Raw genomic sequence first — 26,692 nt, forward strand, 5'->3', positions numbered from 1 at the left:
AAAGTCTCCTTAATAAAGACACAAAAAAAATGATTTGTCTGTAGGTCTAGCTTATCAACCAGGCTTTCATTCCTAGGATATATCACCCTAATATAAGAAGGATTTAAAGTTTAAACAATCATCATATGCTTCGCAGGAATTTATATGTCTCAAGGGGCCAAATGGTAACTTACGCTATTCACCAGTTATAGGAGGAGTGACGGAACCTTTCGATACTACTACTGTACAGGCTTAGGTTACTTCCAGATTGGCAATTGGCTAGGTAAAATTGTGTAACAACGCTCTAGTAGACAAATTGTCTGCTGCACGAATTTTCATTACCCACTGATAAACTGTAGGAAATTAGCAGATACATACTTTTCGTACACACGTGGAATCAACAACAACAACATGACGACGTAAAAGCTATGTAAGTACAAAACTATACGTGCGTAAATTTGCTTGAAATGTGCAGCCATGTAACAGCCACTCGTATGTTAAATGTACCACTAAAAACAATTAACTAGCTGGACATATAACGGAATATATCTGTTGGTTGAATCAACTTATTCCAGGATTTTCTTATCGATATCAGCAATTATGAAGTATCATTTGATATTTAACATTTTGTATTCAAATATGTCTACTTCACTTGCGACACATGGTTAACACGGGTAGCACTTGGTCTGCGCAAATCCATCGTTTGGGATCGCGCACTACTGCTCGTAGTCGTCAACCAGTCAACGCTGCCACCATAAGCCACTTTCTGGTTTCAGTTCTGTTTGAAACATTAAGCCGGTTGGACGTGTGCGAGCTCGAAGGTCTAGCGCGTGGTGGTGCGCCGACGGTTTTAACTCGATCCGCGTGCTTTGCATTCCGTGACACCGTTAAGAGCACATGGCGGCGCCATAGAATCAACAGTTGGACACTGCACTGGGAGAGAAAAAGCAGCAGGTTGTGTAACGATTTTGTCCATTTCGGTATAGCAAACCACCACCGCCGTTTGGTCGCTCGCTCTGGGCCTGAGCGTAAACAAAGCAAAAAGAAATTGAAGTAGTGCTGCGGTCTCCGGGGTTTGATTGTGGAGCAGTGCGGACTGAATCGATGAGCTGTGTTGACGACAGAGCTGTTGAAATAGTTAATTGAGTAATCGACCGTTTAAACAGTGAAAAAGCCGGTTTCTGATTTGAAGAATTCGTTGCATAGAGTGATGATAATAATTTGCAAGAAGGTTATTTGAACTGAAATTTGATCAGCTGATTAGGAAAGGTTAAAGGATTGAAATTTGGTGAGCATATAGCATACTATCGATAGTAATTTACCGTAATTTTAAATCAATGCATATACATACATATTGCAAATATTCGGTATTGCTATATAGTAATGATGGGGCAAATCCAATGTTAAAGTGCTAAAAAACTTACTAATCTAATAATACACTTACCTTTCTGCCATTTTTTCTCACAAGTTGCATTCGGCGATGAATCCTGACACATTGTTTGTTTTTAAATTGGCCGGATCGAACAATGGACTCAAAAGATGTGGCCAAAATGCATTTTTTAATGTACGAGACAGGCTTCATTACCGCTAGGTGGATTAATGAGGGTTTTATAAAATGTAATTAAAACAATAGGCAAATTGAAATGCGTGTTATGTTCCATGAAAACTTCGATGACTTTAAAAAATGTCCATTTTTGTTTTTTCTATAACTAATTATGCTCAAATTCGGCCTAACCATTCTTTGCATATCAAAGAATATTGTGGCCAAATTCCATAAAATTTGATCAACAAAAAAACCAGCCCCCCCCCTCCCCCAGACAATAATAAAACAAAACCTGCCAAAGCCGTCATTCCCCCTAGGTAAATAATAATAAATTAATACCAGCGTGGCATAAAAACCAAATTACTTCAGCGTTCGGTATAGGTTGGGGTTCATTAAGAATCCTAATCATAAGCCATTACTGATAAAATAAAGCAAAAAACATGTTAAATGAGTGAAAACGAGGGCTGGACATTTATTTGACGTTTCTCGGTGTGGCACCCTATTCAGTTACAATATTTTATGTTTTAATAGCTGTAATGCTTGGTAAATAAATATAATGACAATATGCAATGGATTCATTTTGGATATTGATGAAAAATTTGAAGAATACCTACTTGAAACCGTGTGGTGCAAACACCTCAAAACCGTGTGAAGGAAAAAATCCTAAAACATGACTTATATTCCATAAAATCTGCAAAACTCGTGTCGAAAAGAACGTAGACAAGATAATAAACTATACGTAGTCAAAAGCGTGTAGAAAATTTGAGAAAAGTTCAAAATATTAAAAAAACCAATTGTACTCATAATTTCTGGAACAGTCTATAATGGTAATAATTTGGACTTTATCATTAGGAGATAACCAATTCTGGGAAATGGTGCATTCTGGCGAAAAGCTTTTTGAGGAATGACTTTCTGGCAAATTTCATATAACCATGAGAAAAACACATAAGATAAGCCAAATCAGCCTTTCAGGGGATAGATTATACTTTTTCGATTTATATCTATTTGAGATTATTTGAATGCTTCGTAGCAGTTCCCGGAAAAATCGACCTTTCTAATGTGATTTTTTCAACTGAACATTAACACGTAGCATGAGACAACGAACAGGACACATAACACCCAAAGCTTTCTCCTAACCGGGGCGGGTTAGGTGGCGGGTCCATGATGCCTTTAGATGGATGTTCTTAGTTTTTGGACAACCTCCTTTCTTCTTCTTAAGAAAACATATGAAAATAAACTTTTCGAATTGCTTGCCTTGTTATAAGACGAGTTTGTACCATCCCTTTTAATTCCACCACTTGATTGTATCTTGACAGATACGTATTTCGACCTCAACAGTAAGGTCGTCTTCAGTGTTTCGTACTTGACTCGACTTTTCGAATTGGTTTGGTCAAATTATTGTAAAAAAAATTATATATCATATTTTCTTGATATTTTGACCATAACCAGCTAAAAATAAGTGGAAAATCGCGCTAAAAGTTAAATTTTATTATTGACCGCTTGCTTGTGTGGGTTGTCGTAAAATGGGAGTTCTTAATATTAATTTTATACATTTGTTTCTCGCAAATACTTAGTTCTGAGCATTTTTGTATTTTTTGAAGGCACACATTCACACATATGTACTGTGGTACAATGAAGTGGTAGTGGATTTAGTGTGGTGCATATCAGTTAATAATTAACGCTTGATTTTTACGCCCAATAATCGCCCAATCATCAAATATTGTTTGGCATCTCCTAAAGTACTCGGATATCGTGATATTGTGATTGACAGCTCCAATAGTTTGTGTATGTCGTATCAACTGTGGACAAGAAGCAAAACTAACGCGATGCCTCATTCCAACAATACGAAGCGAGCAAAGCCAGATGAGACGTCAAAATGATCACAAGCCAAAACAAAATCATGCAGGATCGAATGGATAAACTTGAGACTGCCGCTGAGAATAAACGGGTGTCAGATTCCTTTATTTGCGGATGATGTGCAAATGTATGTGGATGTATCTAATTTGACTAGTGCGACCGCTGCTAGATTGATCAATGAAAATCTTTCAAAAGTTGCTTTGTGGGCTTCTGAAAATTCATTGACGCTTAATGCTGGTAAATCACAAGCTTGTTTTATCACACGCCAAAATTAAACCAGAAATATATCTCAATAATGCTCCTATTTTTTACTCTGATAGAGTCGTGACCAGGGACGGGAATAGTTGACATTTATTTTTACCATTCTTTCTTCTATGCAAAAAAATAAAAACAAAACCACGGCAGCCACAGCAGCAGCCACGCCAAGCAGACGACAGTCAGCACATGCTTTTACCATTTTCTCTCCCCACAATTAATGTTTTCGTACAATAATTTCACAGCGTATAACCGTTTTTGGTGGGAAATATTCATCTCATTACTACTTGCGTGATTTAGAGACAAGCACGAATAAATCAGTACCTACTGATAGCACTCCTTCTAGGCTTTGCGCCACAGGTAATTGAACTCGATTCTGTGCTGTTTGCGCTGCGCACGAGCCGAAACAAAAAATCTCACGCAAATGTTGACCGCGCGCCGGCACGACTCTAACGTAGCAGCAAGCAAACAGTTTGCTTCATCGGAAAAATAAATGTCACGATGTCGCGTACATTTTTTTTGGCAAACTGTTTCGGCTTGTTTGGCGCAAGAAATTTGACTGAAAAAAGATAAACATTCGCATAATCAAAGTGTTTTAATGTACATTTCCCAACACTGGTCGTGACTGTTGAACATAGCTTTGAATGGAACACTTTTATTTTGAAACAATGCGGAAAAATTTATTCGGTGCTGCGCACTTTGCGTTATAATGCTTATTTCTTACGAGAAAATACGAGATTAAAATTATTTAAGAGCTTGATTTACCCTCATTTCCTATTCTGTGATTTCATTACCTCCCAAGCATCCACAACTGTTTTAAATAAACTTTAAATAAGTAGCTTTAAACTGTTGCATAAGGTACGTATATGGCTTAAATCGATATGCTCGGGTTTCGCATCTGCAAAGTTCGTTGATTGGCTGCTCATGGAACGATTTCTCTCAAGTAAAGATCCTTGCTTTTATTTCATTTTCTTGTAACGGAAAAAGGTCCTCAATATCTACATTCAAAACTAGTTCGTTTGAGAAGTCAAAGAGGTATAAAGTTTTTAATGCCGAGATCTAGGACGGCATACTACTCGCGTTCTTTTTTTGTCAGAAGTATTTATAATTGGAACAGTTTACAATCAAGTGTACAAAATCTCGTTTCGATATCAGCATTCAAGAAAGCAGTTTATCAACTAGTGAATTGATCCTGTTAAGATCAATGTAGAAGTCAATCAAAGAAGTAACTTATTTTCAAATCTTCTAAACGACGCACTTCATGTTATCATCATAAATCTTAAACATAAAAGACATTGTCTTTTTTTTTTCCTGTTCGGGTGTGCCACTGCGACCAGTTATTAGATCTATTGTAGCGTTACCCGTATCCTTAGTATTTAAGTGCATGTCGAATTACTCCATTACTATTGATAAGCAATGCAGTATCGGTTTCGATACAGTTGTTGTCAAGACATTGTCTTGAGTTAATGGAAAGCAATAAATAAATAAATAAAAATAAAAATAAATAAATTCTATACTAACACAACATCAACAACACCCAAAAATGTCTTGCACCACTAATAGGTCCACTGTTTCTTTAGTGGTGACCAAAATTATTGTTGGTTCCTATAGTGGTGCAATCCATTGATTTCTCATGAGACTCGGCGCTATTGATACAGTTGGGAGTCAATTTTATAGGGGAAATCATTTCTTTCAATAGTTTTTCAAGCAAAATTTTAGGGCAGTATTACAATATGTATTAAAAATCTCATTTAAGCCTTACTACCTCAACTATTGGTGCTACCTCCACTAAGGGTACGGTTACCCTATCCGATTTACACCTTGAAATCAAACACATTTGATTGATTATAATAATTGGATAAAAGGCGTTACAGCCTTCTCAAATTTCAAGGCCAAACACCCGTTTGAAAAAAAAAGTCTATTGAAATATTGCTTATTTCATTTCCCAGATTCATTGTTCGGTACAAACCGAAAAAAGTAAAGGGCTTTCGCACGGTAGACTGACTCGTTATTATAAATAAGCTCAAAAAGAGTTAAATAAACTGATTCTGTACGTGATAACAGATTAAAATGATGCTACTCTAATATGCTTGACTATGTCATTACCTACTATCAATCGGTACAAAACATTAATTCCCGGTTTGCTTAGCAGAGATGAACTGGAATTAATAATCTTTGTGCGAAAAACAAACATGAGAATGTCACAAATAGTACCATGGTAAATACTTTCAATAAACAGATGATGCGAATATTCAGAAGGTTTGAAAAAAGTTAATAACTAGCCATTACATTGCTTGCAGGTGAATTGGGGCCCTCCTTAGCCGTGCGATAAAATGCGCGGCTACAAAGCAAGACCAAGCTGAGGGTGGCAGGGTTCGATTCCCGGTGCCGGCCTAGGCAATTTTCGGATTGGAAATTGTCTCGACTACCCTGGGCATAAAAGTATCATCGTGTTAGCCTCATGATATACGAATGCAGAAATGGTACCCTGGCTTAGAAACCTCGCAGTCAATAACTGTGGAAGTGTTTAATGAACACTAAGCTGCGAGGCGGCAATGTCCCTGTGTGGGGATGTAATGCCAATGAAGAAGAAGGTGAATTAGCAGGTCATATAAATTCTCACGGGCGAAACAACTATTATTAATCACTTGCAGTGTTGGTAAAATCATTCATAAATCTCAATCATCGAGCGCTCCCGCGTGAATTAACTCGTTTGCGTTACTTGACCATGCTAAGAAGTCAGTTTTAGCGTTGCCAACACCAGCACAAAATTATTAAAAAGCTCAACACCAAAAAGTATCAAATGTCAGATTTGATCAATATGCAACTTTAATCGGGGATATAGGGCATATAGTCTTAGACACTAGCCCTTAAACCAGTGGCTTAATGGCAGCCAGTCACCCGCGAACAGGAGAAGAAGAAGAAGAATCAGGGATATGCATTAAATAATATTTAATAAATATGTTTAAATAATTCAAAACTTATACTATACGATCAATATTGATTTGACTTGTATCGAGATCAACAATATGGTTTTTATTTCACCGTGTACAGCAAAAATATAATTTTAAAGTAAATTATGCTTTTTTATTTTTATGTGAAAATTAAGCTTGAATTGTTTATAGTGCTTTGACAGATTGGATAGCTGCCTAAGACGAGTTTAGTACTTACAAAACGTAGTGGAATTAAATGGAAAGTACATACTAAACTCGTCTTAGACAGTTGAAGACATTCAACTAAAAGAGCTTAAATATATTTTTGTGCACATTTAAATCATTTCAAAGATTTCGATGAATTTTGGTTGAATTCGCTGAAATCTCAACAGCAAAATTGTTTGGTAACTATTTCACCAATTTTCCGTAATATTTTCCTTTATCTGTCAACTGTCAAAACCACCGAAAATCTGTAAAATTATTTACTGAACAATTACAAATTATTTACCAAAAGGAACCTCCAGGGATTCTGAAGGCAATCTACCAGAGATTCAAACAGGAATGTTCCAGGGATTCCAAATCATCCCGGGATGTCGACGGGAATGTTCCAGGAATTCCAACGGGAATATTCCAGAGATTCCGTTGGAAATCCTCCAGGAATTCCAACGTGAATGTTCCACGGATTTCGTAGGCAATGTTCCAGGAATGTAGAAGTAAATCGAATTCCGATGGAATCTGTCGGGAGATCCTGAAGCAAATCATCGAAGAACTTCGAATTAATCCTCCAGGGATTCCGAAGGGAATCCTCCAGGGATGTAAGATTTCAAAACAAATCATCGAATGATTCCGAAGCAATTCGTCGAGGAATTTAGAGGCAAATCATTGAGGGATTTTGAGGCAAAACGTCGAAAGACTACGAATTAAATATTCAAGGAACTCCGAAGCAAATCGTCGAAGTATTCTGAAACAAATCATCAAGAAATTCAGAAACAAATGTTCGTACGATTTCAGAGGAATTTCGAAGCAAATCAACGAATTCTGAAGCAACTTCTTCATGGATTATAAAGGGAATCCCCCACAGAGTCCCAAGGGTATCCCTCAATGATACCGAAAGGAATCCAGTGTGAATTCTTCTGGATTCCGGTTGGAGTACTTCGATGATTCTGAAAGTAATTCTCTAGAGATTCCAATGAGAATTCTTCTCGGATTCTGATGGAAATTCCTCTCAGATTCTGATGAAAATCCTTCTCGAATGCTAATGGGTATTGTGGAGATTATCATGCTGCTAGGCAAGCGGAAGTCTGCTGATAAACTGTCACTTCAGTCCGTGATAGTTGACCACATGTTCTTTGTCACATGACCACATGTCTTGACTGCTGGCAAAGTACCATGATTGCTTTGATTGATATTTTGGTGGCCCTCCGTTGTTGCTCATATCAAGATTTCTTTGATGCTTTCAGATCAATTAGATATTGCCTTTCCATAATTACCACCAAGTGCAATTTCACTGCCACACAGGAATCTTTCCAAGGGCGTAGCCAGAGTGGGGCAGGGGGTGCCGTCACCCCCCTAAATTGTAGAAAGATTGAACGGGTACTGAAATGAATTCCCTCAAACATGTGCACTTTACGATCCAATCATATACAGAAATAGGTGGTTGAAATTCAAAAGATTCCCAAACTTATTAGGGCATCCAGGATCCATAATATATGAAAGTTCAAAACAACTCGAAACATTTCGGGCTCAAAAATTGTCCTTGAAATCCTTGTAGAAGCTCCCCTGGGAACTTCTGAATTACTTCCGGACTTCACTCGGAATTTACTCGGATATCTGCCAAGAGTTCTTCCAGAAATTTCTTCGGAATAATCCGCAGGGATTTTCTTCAGCAATTCATCTGGGAATACTTTCAGGATTTCATCTGGGAATTTCTGCATTAATTCATCCTGGTATTTTTTCTGGGAATTCCTTCAGATATTTTTTCGGAAATTCCTTTAGGAACTTCTCTAAGCATTATTTCAGGACTTCCATGTGGGAATTCCTCCGGAAGTACTTGTGGGAGTTCCTCCGGGAGTTCTTCCAGGAGTTTTTCCAAGAAATTCTCCGGTAATACCTCCAGGAACTGCACAGAGAATTCCTGGACGATATTTGGCAGGAATTTCACGGGAAATGGGATTTCGGAAGTTCCTTCAGAAATATTTTTCTCTTCCTCTAGGGTATTCCACCGGATGTTCCTCTGAAGTTCCACCAGTAGTTCCTTCGGGAATTCAATCAGGCTTTCTTCCAGGAATTCATTTAGCATTTCTTTAGGCATTTATCTACAAATTCCTTCAGAAGTTCCTCGGAGAATTTCTCTGGGAGTTCTTACGGGAATTCCTCCGGGAGGTTCTTTTAAGAATTCTTCCAGGAGTTCCTCCTGGAATTCTTACGGAAGTTCCTTTGGGAGTTCATCCTAGAATTCTTACGAGAGTTTCTCCAGGATTTCCTCCGGAAATTCTTCCTGTAGTTCTTCAATAAATTCCTCCAGAAGTTCCACAGGCACTTCCTCTGAGAATTCTTCTGATAATTTCTCCGGAAATTCTTATAGAAAATCCCCCGGGAGTTCCTCCGGAAATTACTCTGGGAGTTCCTCCGGGAGTTTCTTTTCAGAGAAACACCCGGAGAAACTGCCGGTGAAACTCTCGGAGGGATTCTCGTAGAAACTACTGGTGGATCTCCCGGAGGAAATCCCGAAGGAACTGCCGGAGGAGCTCCCGTAAGAACTCCCGGAGGAATTTCAGGAAGAACTCATAGAAGAATTCCTAGAGGACCTCCCGGATGGGCTCCCAGAGAAACTATCGGAAGACCTTCGGGAGGAATTTCCAGCTTAATTTCTGAAGAAAGCCTAAATGATTTCCTGAAAAAAGCCTGAATAATTTCCTGGAATAGCTTCTGGTGGAACTCCCGGAGGAATTTCCGGAGAAACTCCCGGATGAATTGCTGGTGGAATTCTCGGAGGAACTCTCGAAGGAATTTTCTGGAAGAATTTCTGAAGAAACTCCCGGGAGAATTTTCAAAGGAACCCCGGGAAAACTACCAGAAGCATTCTCGGAAACAAGAGAATTCATCTTATAGACAAATCTCGTCTAGCTGAAACCTTTGTTGGGGTTTGTAGCTGGACCATCATCATCATCAGAGGACCTCCCGGAGAATTCCCTGAGGAGCTCGCACAGAAATTCTCGGAGGAGCTTCTGGTGGAAAATCTATATAAATTCCTGAAGAAGTCTAAATAAATTCCAATTCTGCCGAAATTTCCGGAAGAATTTTCAGAGAACTACCGGAATAATTCTCGAAGGAAATCCTAGAGAAATTCTTGGTGGAAATGCCGGTGGAACTCCAGGAGAATTCCTGGAGAGAAGAAGTTGCTGGAGGCATTTCTAAAGAATCCCTGATAGAATTTCGGATAGAATGCCAGGAGCAATTGTCGAAGGAATTCCTGGAGAAAGCTTGCATATTGATTTTTCTGCCTATTTCATATGGCAGAATGTTATGTTTTTCCGGAATACGAACAATGTGTCCCGCCGGGAGTGGGCCATTTGGCATAAGGTCATTTGGCATAAAGATCATTTGGCTTAACGGTTATTTGGCATAACGGACATTTGGCATAATTAAGAACAGCGACCAAAGTGAGGGTCTTTTGGCGTAACGGACATATGGCATAATTTTATTTGTTTTCATGAAATTAGTTCCTAAACTAAGTGATGCTGAAAAAGACCGAAATGGTGAATGTAACACAGCTCGATAATAATATTTAAAAGGCTTAATCCTTTCGAAGAAAGCATGCATTAGCCGAGTATGAAGCAATGATAAATGTTATATCTCAATTGGAAATAAACGATCCATCGGAATGCCTTTGTCCGGGTTAAGGCAAAGTTGGATGTGATCCCTTCTTTAAAAGTAGGCGTTTGCCCGGATTAAGAGAATGGTGGATATGATCCCTTCTTTAATAGTAGACAATTGCTTGGATTAAGGCAAAGGTTGATGTGATCTCTTCTTTAAAAATAAGCGCTTGCCCGGATTGGGGGAATGGTGGATGCAATTTCTTTTTTAAAAGTAGGTCATTACTCGGACTAAGGCAATGGTGGATGTGATCTTTTCTTGAAAAAAAGTTTGTCCGGCATTAGGCGATGATGGATATGACCCCTTCTATAAAAGTAGGCGCTAGCCCGGATTAAGAAAATGGTGATGTGATCTCTTATTTAAAAGTAGGCGCTTGTTCGGATGATGCCAATGGTGAATGTGATTCCTTCTTTAATAGTAGACGTTTGCCTGGAGTTAGGAAATGGTGGATGTAATTCCTCCTTTACAAGCATTCATTTGCTCGAATTACTACAACGGATATGATCTCTGTTTCAAATGAAGGCGTGTGCTTAGCATAAGGCGATGGTGGATGTGACACTTTCTTTAAAAGTAGATGCTCACCTGGATTAAGGCAATGGTTGATGTGACCCCTTCATTAAAACTAGGCGCTTGCTCGGATTAAGGCAAGTGTGGATGTGCTCACTTTTTGCCTGGATAAGGTCAATAGTTGAAGTGATTCCTTCTTTAAAATTAGGCGTTTGTCCGGATTAAGGCAATAGTTGATGTGATACCTTCTTTAAAATTAGGCATTCTCCTGGATTAAAGCAATGGTGGATGTGATACCTTTTTTTTTAAAGTAGGCGTTTGCCCACAATAAGGCGGTGGTGGATTTGATTCCTTTTTTAAGTAAAGGTGTTTCTTTTTGTGGAAATAGTTTGTCCAGAATTAGGGGCCCTCCTTAGCCGTGCGGTAAGATGCGCGGCTACAAGCAAGACCATGCTGAGGGTGGCTGGGTTTGATTCCCGGTGCCGGTACAGGCAATTTTCGGATTGGAAATTGTCTCGACTTCCCTGGGCATAAAAGTATCATCGGGCTAGCCTCATGATATACGAATGCAAAAATTGTAACGTGGCTTAGAAACCTCGCAGTTAATAACTGTGGAAGTGCTTAATGAACACCAAGCTGTGAGGCGGCTCTGTCCCAGTGTGGGGATGTAATGCCAATAAGAAGAAGAAGAAGAAGAAGTAGAAGTAGAAGAAGAAGAAGAAAAAGAAGAAGAAGACGTTTGTCCAGAATACGGCAATGGTAGATATGATTCGTCCTTTGGATGTAGGAGTTCTCCTGAATAAGGTTGAATTTAATCCCGGGCGTTAACCCGGAGTAAGGCAATGGTGGAAGTGATTCCTTCCTTTGAAAGTTGGCATTTGCCCGGATTGAGACAATCTTGAATTTAATCCATTCTTCAAAAGTAGCTGTTTGTCCGAAATCAAGCAAAGGGAATCAAGATTCTCTTTTTGGATGTAGGCGTTTTTCTGGAATAAGTCAATGACGGATGTGATCCCTTTCTCGGAAGTAGTTCTGCCGTTTGTCCATTTGTCGGAAAATTGTCTATCGTCAGTCTAAATCTATCAGAACATTTCCTCGATCTACTCTAACTACCGCCATCGGGGGTGAGAATGGGTCATCGCTCTCACCGGCAGTCTGGAGGTTAAGTATAAGAGAGTATAAGTTATTTTCACAACTTTTGATGTAACACATCGAGTTATATTTTTCTTCAATAAATTACATATTTAGTAATATTTTTGTTAAAACTAAAAGAGATTTTGTTACAATTTTCGTTATTTAAACTACTTAACTACATGTTTTATAACAGCCACTGTTAATAAAAACTGCTGTAACAGAAAAAGAAGTAATGATATAAATTTTGTTACTATCTACTTGTCGGGAAGTTTATTCTTAGAAGGCATGAAAGCCTCTTCCACGGCACGGCGATCAACTCCAATAATATCGATATCGTCCGCAAAGCCCAAGAGCATATGCGATCTTGTGATAATGGTACCACTTCTTTGGACACCAGCTCTCCTAATCTTTCCCTCCAGCGCTATATTGAACAGTAAATTCGAGAGTACTTCACTCTACTTCAATCAATCTAAGATTACAAATGATGTCGAAATTTCATCCCTAACCCTTACAATTGGTTTCGATCCAACTAACGTAACACGAATCAGTCGTATCAGTTTCGCCGAAAAACCTTGTTCCATAATACTTTGCTATCAATAAACAGATGATGTGTCTGCAAGTTGTATTCTTCACTATAGGTAGACTGGCTGTATATGCATTACGAAATTATAATAATTAATTGTCTCATTACTTTGAAAATAATTTCATTTATGAAGCATTTATGTGTGTTACAGTTTTCATACATATCATATGTTCTTGGCCTCAAAGCCCTTCAACTTTGATGTTTGTACATTTTTCTTTTTATAGCTAGTTTTATAATATTTTTTATAATTCTATTTCACATTACAGCCTTGAGGAAGCCTTGGAAGGCCCTTGATAAAGAAAAGATGATAATCTAACTATCTTATTATACTATAATATTTATAACAAACAATTGATATTCTACATATATTGTCTCATTGATTATCGCTGCTACTGATAGCTTACATATTTTCTTTGTCATCATTATCATTGAAGTATTTATTGAAAAAAAAAACAAGTCTTTATTTTACAATATACATAAAAAAGATAATTTTAAGCTTGTTCTGTCACAGCACCAATTGGTTTGGTTTATGTATATGTAATGCTTCCCATTTAGAACCTACTATCGCAAAAACGTACAAATTGCGGCAACAATTATCTAACGTGTCATTAAAGCGGCTCTTTTTCGCTCTTCCCACCAACATGAATCAAACGGCACAGGAAAGCCCAACTGTGAGCGAGCTCCGTTGGTCCGATGCAACATCCAACAATAACGCTCATTTGCGAAAAAAGCTAAATGTACAGCCTAGGTATCATGCGAGGCATCTACAAAATGGATATTTATGGGTCCGTTTTTTCGCCAGTCGCGTTTTTAGATGTTCTTTGGCGAAGCATTCCGCGCGCTATAACAACAATTATGCAACCGAGTAAGGGCTAAAATCCTCGCTATTTATCATCCACACATTCGTTCATTTGGCCGCTGATTTTAATTTCCTATACCACACGGTCGCAATGGCACTATTATGAACTCTTTCGGAGGCGTTGGCGGCAGCGCGACGTCCTTGGTGCGGTGCATTATGACTTATAGTTGCTCTTATGGCCTATTGTTCGTACGTCTTCCCTACGAACGCGGACTTGTCTCGATGAGACTCGCATGACTGTCACGCTCTGACTAACACGCGACCAGCTGCATCCAAATCCCACTTATTCTGATATGTGGAAATGTGAGAAAAAATCTAACAAACAGGAGAGCTTTTGGGGGCAGTTCCATCGGCATGATTAATACGCAAGCATTCAATTAGGAACGAGTCGTTTGGAAAAAACTCCAAGTATGTGACGCACGGCTGTGACCTAGTCGGAAAAGCTTTACTACCGCTAACCGTTATTGGACGCATTTCGTGTTCTTTGACATAGACGTGACTAATACAGCAAACACGAGTGTTCATTGAAGCGTTTGCACCCTGAAGTCTGTGTTTAACCAATGCTTACAAAACAATCCGCGTTTTGTACGCAATGGTTTGATAAACAGCTACCTTAAATTTTTCATTAGGAATTTGAGGAATTGAAGTACTCCTCATGTCACCTTCTATCTAATTGATTGTATCATGATTGGTGATCAACATTGATTATTGATGATTGATAATTAATCATTATGGATCGATGCCCATGTAGCACAAGAAACATTTTACAGGAAATTTAGTAGAATATGGCGATGTTACTTAGAAGAATTCGAATTAAAATTGGAAGAATTTTGTTCAAATCGAAAAAAAAATCTGTGGATATTAAATAAATTTTGCCATGGAAGCACAGAAGTTTTCGTAGAAATTCAAAGAAAGTTTAGAAGAAAGAAATTCAAAGAAAGTGATAATTCAGAAATTTCCATAAAAGCTCAGAAGAATTTTTCGAATAAATTTAGATGAATTTTCCGGTGAAAAAAAGAAACTCTCAGCAGAAATTTAGAACTTTTTTTTTGTAAAAATTTAGAAGAATTTCTGGTGGTGCCGTTTGGAACTAAGTGTTCGAAATTTGAGACTATTTGCTCAGTACAAATTTGACGAAATAATACATAAATCTTTTCTTTTCTTTAAATCTGATATGTAATAACACCAAAATGTAATAAAATTTATTTGTTGCTTATATATTTTGTGTAGTATACGTATTTTGATTTCAACAGTGAGACCGTCTTTAGTATTTCGTACTGAACTTAAGGTCAAGTTCAAGATACTTTCATCCTGTCCATGATCAATTTGTTGTTTTCATTCCATCTTTTTTAGCCAATGGGGAGCACTTTTTATGACAGCGACACAAAAAAACAAAACTTGTCAACTTTGAAATACTTTCCCTGAGCATAGACAATGAAATAAATATGAAAATGTAAGTAGCTGGATGGCTCATCGCATTAATTATTCATCCCATTTCAGAGCAGATCGTGCAGAAGCACAGCTAATTGACGGGCTTAGTATGACGCATACCGGTGATTCCCTGCGGTACACCACATCTTGAGATGATTGGCCTTCACCTTACATGCGGCGAAAGAAAGCAAAACAATTGAGCAGAAAATCGAGCAAAAAAGTAATTGTGAGAAACCCAAATAGGCGTTAAGTTCCAACAGCCGTATCACTACACGCGGTAAATTACTGACTGTCTCCGTGGCCTGGGTCTAATGGCAGAAGTGAAAGCAGCAGATAAGTCAGATGAATCCAAGGAAATTACCGAACAGTTGGAGAATGCCGACTACTTTTTGCGCAACATATTCATCCCTGCCGATACGGGAGGAAACCTGGGAATGCACCTGAGTCGGACTCCGTGGGACCCCTATCCGTGGGTTAGTGGCGTTCTGGCGGGGTCTTGTGCAGAGCAGGCAGGAGTACGAGTTGGCGATTGTGTCTTGGAGGTGAGCGAACACAACACACATGATGGAATTGTTTCTTCCATATAATTTTTGCGTTTTCTAGGCAAATGGCGAGGACTTACTGGGACTTAAAATAGTTGATATTGCTAAGCGCGTTAGGAACAGCAAACAAAGCGCGAAACCACGACCAGGTGTCAGCTTGATGCTGTGGAACTCTGGATTCGAGAAAAATGTAAGCTTGAATTTGTAATTTATTGGTGACGGCTGTTAATTCATCTCCTACTGAATATAATCAAGTATAACGTATTTATTGCGTGGCAGAATCAGGGTGGTAACTTTATCATTACACCTGTTCACTCCACATTGTTGAATAAGGCAAACTGAAACGATTAATATGCGCGGGGTACGTTCATTGTAGTTCTAAGTGTATGATTTTATTTTTGCGGCGTTTATGGTAATCGCCATCGGTAACTACAGGTAGCAGTAGTATACACACATGTCTCGTTTGTGCTAATACTTTCGTTAGATATAATAAGCGATCTACAAGTACACCTCCACACTATTCCCTACTTCCCTACTGTAAGGTGTCAGGCCATTAGGCTGAATGGTCACTAGGCCGAATGGCCACCCGAGTAAAGCTTGAGAGCAAATAGATAACTAATTTGGTTGTTGTGAAATCGCTTAATTTTGATAACTCAAGTTTGATAACTTGGTGTGACATCACTCTTGCTGTGACATCAAATCCAAAACTATTCCTGCTGTTAATGAAAGCAAATTGAAAACTAATTTAGATGTTGGTTTTCGTAAACAAAAACATTAGAATTTGAAAACAAATCAGAAAGCATCTATAAATTACGTAACGCTTAGAGAGGGATGGAGCATGCAAAGTGTGTGACATGGGGGGAGTTGTCGGAAATTGCCATTTTTTGCGTTACGTAATTAATGGATTTTCCTTCATGATTTCGATTTGATGTCGACATTAAAATATGTTTTCAATTTACTCTATTTATGATAGTAGGCTTTGCTCGGGAATTAGGCCGAATGAAAAAGTGAGAAATGAAAAGTCCTTGCTCCTTGCTTCTTCCTTCTTCTTTATTCTCTCTTCTTCGCTCTTCTTTCTTTCTTCTTCATTCTTCCTTCGTCTTTCTTCCTTCTTATTTTTTCTTCTTCTTTCTTTCTTTTTCATTCTTCCTTCTTGCTTTTTCCCTCATCCCTTCTTCCTTTTTCCTTTTACCTTCTTCCTTCTCTTTTCTTCCTTCCATCTTCGCTTTTCCTTATTCCTTTTTTTTCTTCTTTCTTCCGTCCTTCTTCTTCCTTCTTTTTTGTTTTTCTTCTTTTTATCATCTTCCCTCTTCCACCTTCCTTCTTACATCTGGCTTCTTCTTTCTTCTTTTTCCTTATTTCTTCTTTCTTTCCCTTTCTTTCTTCTATCTTCTTCGCTCTTCCTTCTCCCTTTTTCCCTATTCATTCTTCCTTCTTTCTAATTCCATTTTTCCTATTTCTTCTTCATTTTTTCATCGTTGTTGCCTTTCTCGTATACTAAGTATACGTAAAGGCTATATGATCGCTCCTAAAACAAACTTTTTATAGAAGGCCCGGAGACCCATAGTGTTATATACCGATCGACTAAGCTCGACGAATTGAGGTGATGTCTGTGTGTATGTGTGTGTATGGGTGTGTGTCTGTGCGCACCCACCCAAAAAATGTCACTCATTATACAGGTACTTATCCTAAACCGATTTACTCGCAACAAATTGCATTCGACGCAGGGTACTCTACCATTGTTTCCTATTGAAAAATTGGTCAGATCGGACTATGGGGTCGGAATTTATGGCCAAAATACCACTTTTTGTAGAATAAATGAGTAAAAAAATGTCACTCATTTTTCAGGCACTTATCGTTAATCAATTTACTCGCAACAAGTTGCATTCGACGCAAGATACTCTACCATTGTTTCCTATTGAAAATTGGTCAGATCGGACTATGGGCTCGGAAGTTATGGCCAAAATTGAGTAAAAAAATGCCACTCATTTTTCAGGCACTTATCCTTAACCGATTTACTCGCAACAAGTTGCATTCGACGCAGAATACTCTCCCATTGTTTCCTATTGAAAATTGGCCAGATCTATGGGCTCAAGAGTAATGGCCAAAATACTATTTTCATAATGAACGAGAAAGGCACCATCACCGCTAGGTGGATTAATCAGGGTTTTTTCTTCATTCTTCCCTCTTCCTTCTTCCTTTTATTTTGTTTCTTCTTCCCTCTTCCTTCTTCATACTGCTTTTTTCCTTCTTAGGGGTCGTACACTAATTACGTAAGCACTTATGAGGGGAGGGGGGTTTGCCATTTTCTTACGCTCCATATAAATGAAAAATGATTTGTATGGGAAAAATCTTACATGGGTGGAGGGTGTTGAAAACCCACAAACGTAATTAATGTACGGCCCCTTACCTTTTCCTTCATCTTTCTTCCTTCTTCCTTCGTTCTCTTTCCTTCTTCCTTCTTTCTCTTCCTTCTGCCTCTTTCTTTTCTTCTTTCTGTTTCTTTTTCCTTTTTTTCTTTGCCTTCTTCTGTCTTTCTTTTCCTTTTGCATTCTTTCTTTTCCTTCTTATTTCTTTCTTTCCCTTCTTCCTTCCTTCGTCTTTCTTCTTCCTCCTCTCTTCATCTATTTTCATCTTCTTTCTTCTTCCTTCCATCATCCTTCTTCATTATTTATTTTTTCTTCTTCCTTCTTTTTTCATTCTTCTTCCTTCATTCTTGTTTCTTCTTCCTTTGTCCTTCTTTCTTCTTTCTTCTTCCTTAATTTTTCATTCTTCTTTCATGATTCTTCTTCCTCCTTTCTTATTTCTTCTTCCTTCATCTTTCTTTCTTCTTCCATCATCCTTCTTTCTTTTTCCTACTTCTTTCTTTTCCTTCTTCCTTCTTTCTTTTCCTTTTTTCTTCTTCCGTTTCGTTCTTTCTGCTTCCTTCTTACTTTCTTCTTCCTAGGGTAACGGCTGTATTTTGGACCGGGCTCTTATTTTGGATCACCTAGCTGTATTTATATCACACAAAACTAAATAAAACATGCAATATTTAAATTTTATTCCAAAAAGAAACTATCCATAAGGTATTTCCTACATTTGTTTCTTATAAAATACACAGGATTTTGTTTTTACACGATTTTTTTTCGCTCGTATTTTTGATCGTGTGACTTCAATTTGCCACCAAACTCTTCGCAACATGTTTAAAAAAATCCAGAATAATTCAAAGAAAAATCACACGATAATAAATATACGTTAAATATTTAGGATGAATGGAAAATTGAGAAAATGTAAATCGTGTAAAAACAGAATCCAGTGTATTGAAATTGTTAGTATATTTGTACATAGATTTAAAAGATGTGAATGATGTTGTTGACTTATTAAAACCTAATTGAAGCAGTTTCATATCTCGAGCGAAACATTGTATGTTTAAAAACAGTATTCTGCGGCATGTCCAAAATAGGTTCATTTTTCATTGAACCGAACATATTTTCGACATATCTTTTTTTAAGTTCTAGATCTCTTAAACTTTTGTTTTTACCAAACTTTTGTTTCGCTAGTATCAAACCATTCATAAATTACTGTTCAAACCGCATTTATAAATTACCGTTCGTTGATGTAAGCCCTAGAAAAATGTCTATTAACCCAACATGTAACTGCTTTTATGATTGCCTATGATCGCATATCAGTCCCACCTTTGCCGTAATTCCTATCTAATGGGACAAATATGCGATTGTGGGCAGAATAGTTGAAAAAGCTCTACGACAAGAACCAATTTTCGCTAGGGCTCGCCGTCCGTGCTGTTTGCCAATGCAACAGAGTTACGCGTTCTACGATTATGTTTCGTTTAGAAAAAGAATGAGCAAGGAAGAACCGGGCAACCCACTACAATCAATGGCGCAAATGGAACAGATCTAACAAACTACTACAAAATACCCTAAGCTTGCAGATATTGTTCTAAGCTTTGAATGCTTATAAAAATGTATTGCTTAACAAGGACTTTCAGGATGAAAACGCCGAAAATGCTGGATATCACTAATTTAATCCAATAGTAACATAACTTTGCAAGCAATACAAAATTACTCGAGTGGTCCAAAATATGTTCAATAGGTGGTCCAAAATTAAATCTTACATATCTTCAGAATTTACGATAGTTTGGTTCTTTCGGTGGGATTTACAACATTTTTACCTACAAATTCTACATAGCATTCACCACTTTTTAGTTGCATAGGGAATTGATCAAGCATTATTACAAAATCTCAATTTTATTCGACAAAATTGTTCGGCCTTCTCCTAAAGTGGTCAAAAATACCTCCCTTACCCTACATCTTTCTTTCTTCTTCCTTCGTCTTTATTTCCTCTTCCTTCTTCCCTTTTCTTTTTTCATTCTTTCACTTTCTACTTCCGTCTTACTTGTTCCTCACTTCGCACTCCCCACTTCTCATTCGGCCTAATGACCGTTCGGCCTACTGAACGTTCGACCTAATGACCATTCAGCCTAATGGCCTTCTGCCTAATGACCCAGCATAATTCTGTAAATAGTTGGATATATAAAATAAATGAGCATGCAAAGTTATTAAAAAAATAAAAAGTTATTTTGAGTATTTTTCAGTAGCTTCAACTGTTTTCGCAAATGACTAAAATAAAAACTCTTGCTGAAGAATTAGAAATTCTCCATAAAAAAATTGAAAATTTCCATTTGGGAAATCAGGGTATGAGCAATTAATAAATTTTAAATTTCCACAAATAATGCAAAATTTCCATAAACAATTAAGAGTTTTTCACAAAACAAAAATAATTTAGCATTTCTAAAAGCAAAAATTGCAATAATAATAGAGGAATTTTCCATAAAGAAATCAAAATGTTCCACGAATAAAAATACAAAATTTTCATAAATAAATCAATATTATTAGCAATTTGGATTTATCAAAAAATTCACAAAATAATATTTTTTCCACAAACAATTAAAAACTTTCTTCGAAAAAAACAATAAAGAGCAATGAAAAATACGGAAATTTGCAAAAGAAAAAAATATAAAAAAGCAATGAAACTAAGCATTTTCCCATAGATGACCCCTTCCTTAAAATTGTTCAAATTTTATGGAAAATTACATTGCTTTTTTGTATTTTTTTATAAAAATTTTCTTCCTGTTTATTGATCTTCATTGACTTTTTCATGGAAAGTTATCAACTTTTTGTAAAAAAAAAAAATTTGAGGAAAATTTTATTATTGTTTAATGCTAACATTGATCAATTTTTGAAATTTTGATTTCTTTATGGAAAAATCTTCTTTTATAATTGCAATTAGTGCTAATTTATTGCTGTTTTGTGAGCAATTCTTAATTCTTCATGAAAATTTTGCATTTTTTTTGTGGAAACTTCTTCTTCTTCTTATTGGCATTACATCCCCACACTGAGACAGAGCCGCCTCGCAGCTTAGTGTTCATTATGCACTTCCACAGTTATTAACTGCGAGGTTTCTAAGCCAGGTTACCATTTTTGCATTCGTATATCTTGAGGCTAACACGATGATACTTTAATGCCCAGGAAAGTCGAAACAATTTCCAATCCGAAAATTGCCTAGACCGGAACCGGGAATCGAACCCAGCCACCATCAGCATGATATTGCTTTGTAGCCTCGAGTCTTACCGCACGGCTAAGGAGGGCCCCAGGAGTGGAAACTTAATGTTTATTTATAGCTCATACCCTGATTTCTTTATTGGCAATTTCCTATTTTTTTATGGAAAATTTTTAATTCTTCATGGAAATTATATTTTGCAGCCTTTTGCAAATGAAGCTTCGAACCAGTGAGTACTCGCAAAACTAACCTTAAAGATGAAAAAAAAAAAATAACAGTAATGTGACTTCAAGAGAATGTGCTAAATTACTCCACACATTTAAGGCCCAAACACAATGTCAGCAGAACGGCAACGGAAACGGTAAATTTGACAAAAAACATATGGGCTAACTGTCAAATTTGCCGTTTCCGCTCCGCTGACATTGTGTTTGGGGTGTTTAGGCTTGAAATGTGCTTTGCGTTATAAAGAATGAACTCATTTCATATTCCATTTTAGTATTTTTCGCTAACCAATCTTTTTTATACAAATCAGTACACATTAATCGCAAAAAAATCAATGTTTTGGGTAAAATATATTTTTTTCATAAAACTTCATTGGTTTTCTTTTATTCCAGAACCTCAACCCACAGTCATTGTCTCGATTCGCCAGCTGTCTTCAGGGCATTTCCGGGCTGTTGGAATGCCCTGTGTGCATGGAAATTATTCGGCCCCCCTCGTGGCAGTGTTGCCATGGTCATCTCATATGTTCCAGTTGCCGCTCTAAGAGCACCAAGTGTCCGATTTGCCGAGTGATACTGGGACGGGGCCGGTGCATAGTGGCAGACAAATTGTTCAATTTCCTGGTACAAACGCTCGGCCATCATGAAGGTGGGTTCCTATTTTTGGACAACGTTACAAATGGAGGTATGGGAGCTTGGTTGAGGTTCTGCGAAAACGCACCAAACGCTTTTTTGACCGATACTTTGTTCGTAAAATAAAAACAGAAATTAATTTGTATCAATTCTTGTACCTATGCATTTTTTGTAGGATATCTCCAATAATGTGATTTGGGTTTATCCAAAGCGATTTGTGAATAATTGAATCTGTTACTCAAACACTTCGTCAAAAAATTATATTGATGTTTGGTCCGATTTAGCTGAACTCCGAAGAAGAAGACTAATAATATGCCAAGGAATTCAAACCAACCTAATAATGAATTTGAACGACGGTGTTGGGCGGGCACATTCCTTTTGCTGGTTGCAGAACTAATGATTTCCAAAGACTATAATTTTTCATTTGTTACAATAATTAATGTTCTTACTTTGATATCAGAGTCATATAAAATTATCAATAAAATTAACCATTTTTTTAATAATAAGCACATCAGCTATACAATAAACTGCAACGCATCTTTATCCATAGGGGAAAAGCATCGGACAGCGCAGAAGCCATCTAATTTACAGCAAATCAGTGCTCGCCTGCCGTTGCTTTCACGTGACCATCGACTATGTAAACAATCGTTAAAATTAAAAGCAAATAGCTACATCGCCAGCACTGATGACCCAACCGCCCTCAGGATCACTAAACTGGCACCGCTGCCGCTTCAATTTTGCTGCCCGTCCGGCCAACCGTGTGATAAAATGAAAAATCAACATGACATATTAATTCATTTGCAGAAATCTCATCAAACGAGTGTCATGCAGTATTATGCAGCTGCCGGCGACCAGCTTAGTATAAATTTCAATGAATCATGTGTAACGTGTATCGTTCTGGTACCCGAAACCGTGCCGGACGAAAACAACAACTCTGGGCAGAACTCCGGCTCTAATGATAATTGCGGTCACAACAGAATCAAATTAGAATCAGGGGCCATTTCAGAGCAGAACGAAATATTCTTCCTCGCCCGGTTTCGCTGCATCCAGGCCAGCAATCAAGCCCTTTATTGGTTGTGGTACCTTGGTTCCCTGGAGGCCATCAACCGGTTCCATGTAACCTTATCGGATGCACATAGTAAAGCCAGTTGGAGTGGAAGTCCGGTATCACTTCGGCAGAACTGTAAAGAAGCCCTGAAAACCAAACAGTATATCAAACTGGACTATGCTACGAAAGGGCTGCGTGTTAAGGTTGACTTTGTGGAATAAATAGGTGTTGTTTCAGTGCTGCTTTTTATTGAGGATGACACCATTAAAAAAGCTATGTGTCTTAAGGTAAAACACTTTCGGCGCAATATTTGATTATCACTTTGCGGATGATTATCACAAAGTTGATAGTGTGACTTTCTCTGAAAACTGAATTGGTCTATTAAGATTGACATTGGTTGTTATAATGATTGTTCATGATAAAAACGTGGACTTCGATATTTTTTTGGTGCAGAACTAACCCTGTTTTCGCGGGAATTGGCATTTGGTTATGTTTTTTTTAATGTAAAATTTTTGGGGTTTTGTATTTCGTCACTTATCACACATAATCAGTGTTTTCAGGGTTTTCGAAATCCCAAACTAAAATGTAAACCTATTTCTAAATATTACGCATGTTCATGAGTCAAACCATGACAAAGCAGACTTTAACTCATTTTTAATTAAAAGAACTAGCTAGGCCGTGTACAGGGCTTTGCTCGGAATTGCCAGTTTGACTAGCAGTTTACAATTAGAAAATTATAAAGCCAATTGGTCAACAGGGTAATTGTGTTTGGTTATAGATACTTCATCATTTGTTCAAAGGAACGCGGACTCCACTTTTGAAAATATTGGCTGATTTTTAATGAAAGGATCAAACCCACCATCGCCTTATTCCGTGCAAACGCTGATTTCTATAAAAGGAATCACGTACATCGTTGCCTTATTGTGAGTAAATGTCTACCTCTCGATAGATTTCTTGCCATTCTTATTCAAATATATATTTGGGTAATGTGCATTTATCATATGTTTTGTACAAATTTGACGATTAATAAATACATAACCGTAGGGGAAGGGGGGGGGGGCAATATGCCCTAGCTAAGCAAACACTGCTCTATTGTCTTATTTGTAACGCTATTCATGGATATTTTTACATTATGCATCAGTTAAACAAGATAGCTAGTTGATGCCATTCAAAAATTGTCAAAAATCTCAATCATATTGATATTATTCACATTTCAAAAAAGTGGTGATATTCTGTTGCCGGAAAACTCATGAGGCAAAACTCCTTTTAGCTGGCAGATCCTAGGGAACAAAGTACCACGCGTCGGCGAATCAGCATTCTAGTATGGATAGTGCGTGGAGACGCAAGTACTTTGTACGTTATTGCCACTAGGGCGTTTTGCCTCGCCAAAATGTTAGATGTTTCTTCAAAATGTGGAAATTTTCGGTTTTTCCGACCTTCCCATGCACTATTTTGAATCTTTCTTCGCCTATCCTACATAATTTTAGATCTACATAGTTTTGTTACGGACATATTAATGACGGTAAATATGAGGGAAACCACAAAAGGCGTTTTGCATCGGGGGGGCGTTTGGGGGCCTCTTCCCCTAGTCAAAGCGTTCTCCGTTGGCAGTGCACGGTTTGGTTCCGACCTAGAAAAGCACATCGGTTTGGTGCGTACCGAGTAGGAATACCTACACCGCTTCAAACAGCGCATGCGCGATTGAGTGAAGAGCACGCGATCGGAACAAAATAGAAAGAGAAAAGAGGCTCTCTCAAAGCATCCCATGGCGCAAGGCCGGCTTTGAATAAGCACATCGGTGCAAAAGGGTATTTCATATTGATTGAGATTTTGGCTTATGAAGAATTTTTCGTCAAATCCAATATCCAAAATATTAAATATTAAATATAAATATAAATAATATTAAATTTTAAATGCTGTTCGTATACCATGTGGACAACTTAGATTTTTTTTTTTTTTACCAATTCGTTTATTTGTTTGGCTCAATTGTTTTCTTAAAAAACTCTACGGAGCCGAAAGCATTAGAAAATTTTACAATAAATTATTCTGAAGAAGTATCAGAAGCATTTCTGCGAGATGTCTTCTTAGGTGGAGATCGGTCTAATGATCCTGCCGAATCAGAATGATCCCGGCGCTGACTCGTCGACTGCGCTTGACGTTTTTTCTCCTCTTCCTCTCTCAGTTTTCTTAGATTGTCCGTGTAGCCCATTATTCCCTTCTTAACAAACCAAACACGATCCGTACTATTTTTGAAGCTCATTTTTTCCGCTAGCTTCTCACGTTCTACCATAGAATTGGGTATTTCAAATTCTGTTTCTGCTTGTCCTGTTGGCTCGGAGTCGAGCTCAACAATTTCCTCCTCTGGCACTTCAATTACGTTTGTCTCCGTTGCTTTCGCCGATGTTTCCCCGCTTACTGCTGCTTCGAATCCGATGACGACACCGGAGTATGATTGTCGATGACCATTTTGCTTGTTCGTCTCTCCCTTTCGTACAGTTTCTTCTTTTTGCTGGGTAACTTTTTTCCGTTGCGGACACGAATCTTTCCGGTGACCTTCCGCGCGACAAATAAAACATTTGTTTCGCAAGTCCTGATAAAACACCATTCCTTTCCAGTTTGAAACCTCCAGCGAAGGTGGGATTTCCTTTTTCACGTCAATATATACACCTCTCACACCGGTGTACATATGGTCCAATCCTAAATTTGGTGGGAATTTTTCCCGGACCACGCGATCCACTTCCCCGTACTCCATGAGACGCTGCTTCAGATCTGAGTCCGGCAATTCGGGTGGCAAGTCGAATATTCGGATGTATCGAACATTGCTACCAGCAATCGTCATGTTCACTTCCACTGTAATCCCGCTGGTGTAATGGAATTTACGCGGTTCCGTGTTGTTCATCAACGCATCCTTCATTGCATCTATCGATACAAACTTTACAAACAGTGAACGATCCATCGCTGTTTTATAAACCGTTTCCATTAGGGATACATCAGTATCCAACTGTCGCACAAATCCGGCAATTTCAACCCATGTTGGTCGGGGAGCGGTAGGCGGGAAACGAAATTGCACTGTATTGACGATCATTTCGCACATAATAATCGCCCGCAGTAGAGGGAAACGTACGTACGCAAACAAAAAAAACCAAAGCAAGAAACAAAGCTGCCGGGTACGTACTAGGTACCTACTATGCCAGTTAGACGTCCGCGCGTGACGAGAGCAAAACAACAACTGAGACAACTTAGATGGTAGAGAAGTTTCAAGAATGTCCATCCTTCAAACAAATTAATGAAAAATTGCATGATCTGCTGTGTACACTGAAGGAGGGAAGTACATATCTAAAACTGTTTGACTTCTATCCACGTGGTATGAGAACAGGCCTTCCAAAAGAAAATTACTCATCATTTGATGAGAATAAACTAAAAATACGATAATTAGTAATTAAGGAACGTGCATAACGCATAACGATTCTAATGGTGGTATGTAGTTTTTTCATTTAACGCATTGTCACTTTAAGTTTAATTTGAGTTTAATTCATTTTTTTTACTTTATTTTTGTGAATTTAGATACACTGATCAGTTCTTCACTTAATTCAATAAATGGGATGTAGTTTAGAAGCAGATAGACGAAACATATGGGAAACACGCTTAAAGATGAATCGTTCATATTGGATGCTCCCTTTTATATGCGTTTTCCACGAAATATTTAATTTAGATCGAACGGCGCACAGGTTGAAG

General features: G+C 37.9%; 1 protein-coding gene across 4 annotated transcripts; it reads left to right on the top strand.

The window, feature by feature from the left end:
- The first annotated feature begins 769 nt into the window (after positions 1 to 769).
- On the top strand, positions 770 to 23,191 carry LOC134206832 (uncharacterized). 4 transcript variants are annotated; one of them, XM_062682566.1, is made up of 5 exons: positions 770 to 1,267; positions 15,027 to 15,499; positions 15,561 to 15,689; positions 21,673 to 21,925; positions 22,460 to 23,191. In XM_062682566.1, the coding sequence occupies exons 2-5, from the start codon at positions 15,269 to 15,271 to the stop codon at positions 23,176 to 23,178; spliced, it is 1,332 nt and encodes a 443-aa protein (XP_062538550.1). In that variant the 5' UTR covers positions 770 to 1,267; positions 15,027 to 15,268; the 3' UTR covers positions 23,179 to 23,191. The 4 variants fall into 4 exon arrangements, with proteins under 4 accessions (XP_062538550.1, XP_062538556.1, XP_062538568.1 ...); XM_062682572.1 differs by having other exon boundaries at positions 15,032 to 15,499; XM_062682584.1 differs by having other exon boundaries at positions 770 to 933.
- Positions 23,192 to 26,692: the final 3,501 nt, after the last annotated feature.

This window comes from Armigeres subalbatus, chromosome 1 (assembly GCF_024139115.2).
Source record: "Armigeres subalbatus isolate Guangzhou_Male chromosome 1, GZ_Asu_2, whole genome shotgun sequence".
NCBI lineage: Eukaryota > Metazoa > Arthropoda > Insecta > Diptera > Culicidae > Armigeres > Armigeres subalbatus.

Coding starts and splice junctions, on each gene's coding strand:
- LOC134206832 (XM_062682566.1), top strand. CDS start 15,269: ATGGCAGAAGTGAAAGCAGCAGATAAGTCAGATGAATCCAAGGAAATT. Junction 15,690..21,672: donor ACTCTGGATTCGAGAAAAAT/GTAAGCTTGAAT, acceptor CTTTTATTCCAG/AACCTCAACCCACAGTCATT. Junction 21,926..22,459: donor AACGCTCGGCCATCATGAAG/GTGGGTTCCTAT, acceptor CTTTATCCATAG/GGGAAAAGCATCGGACAGCG.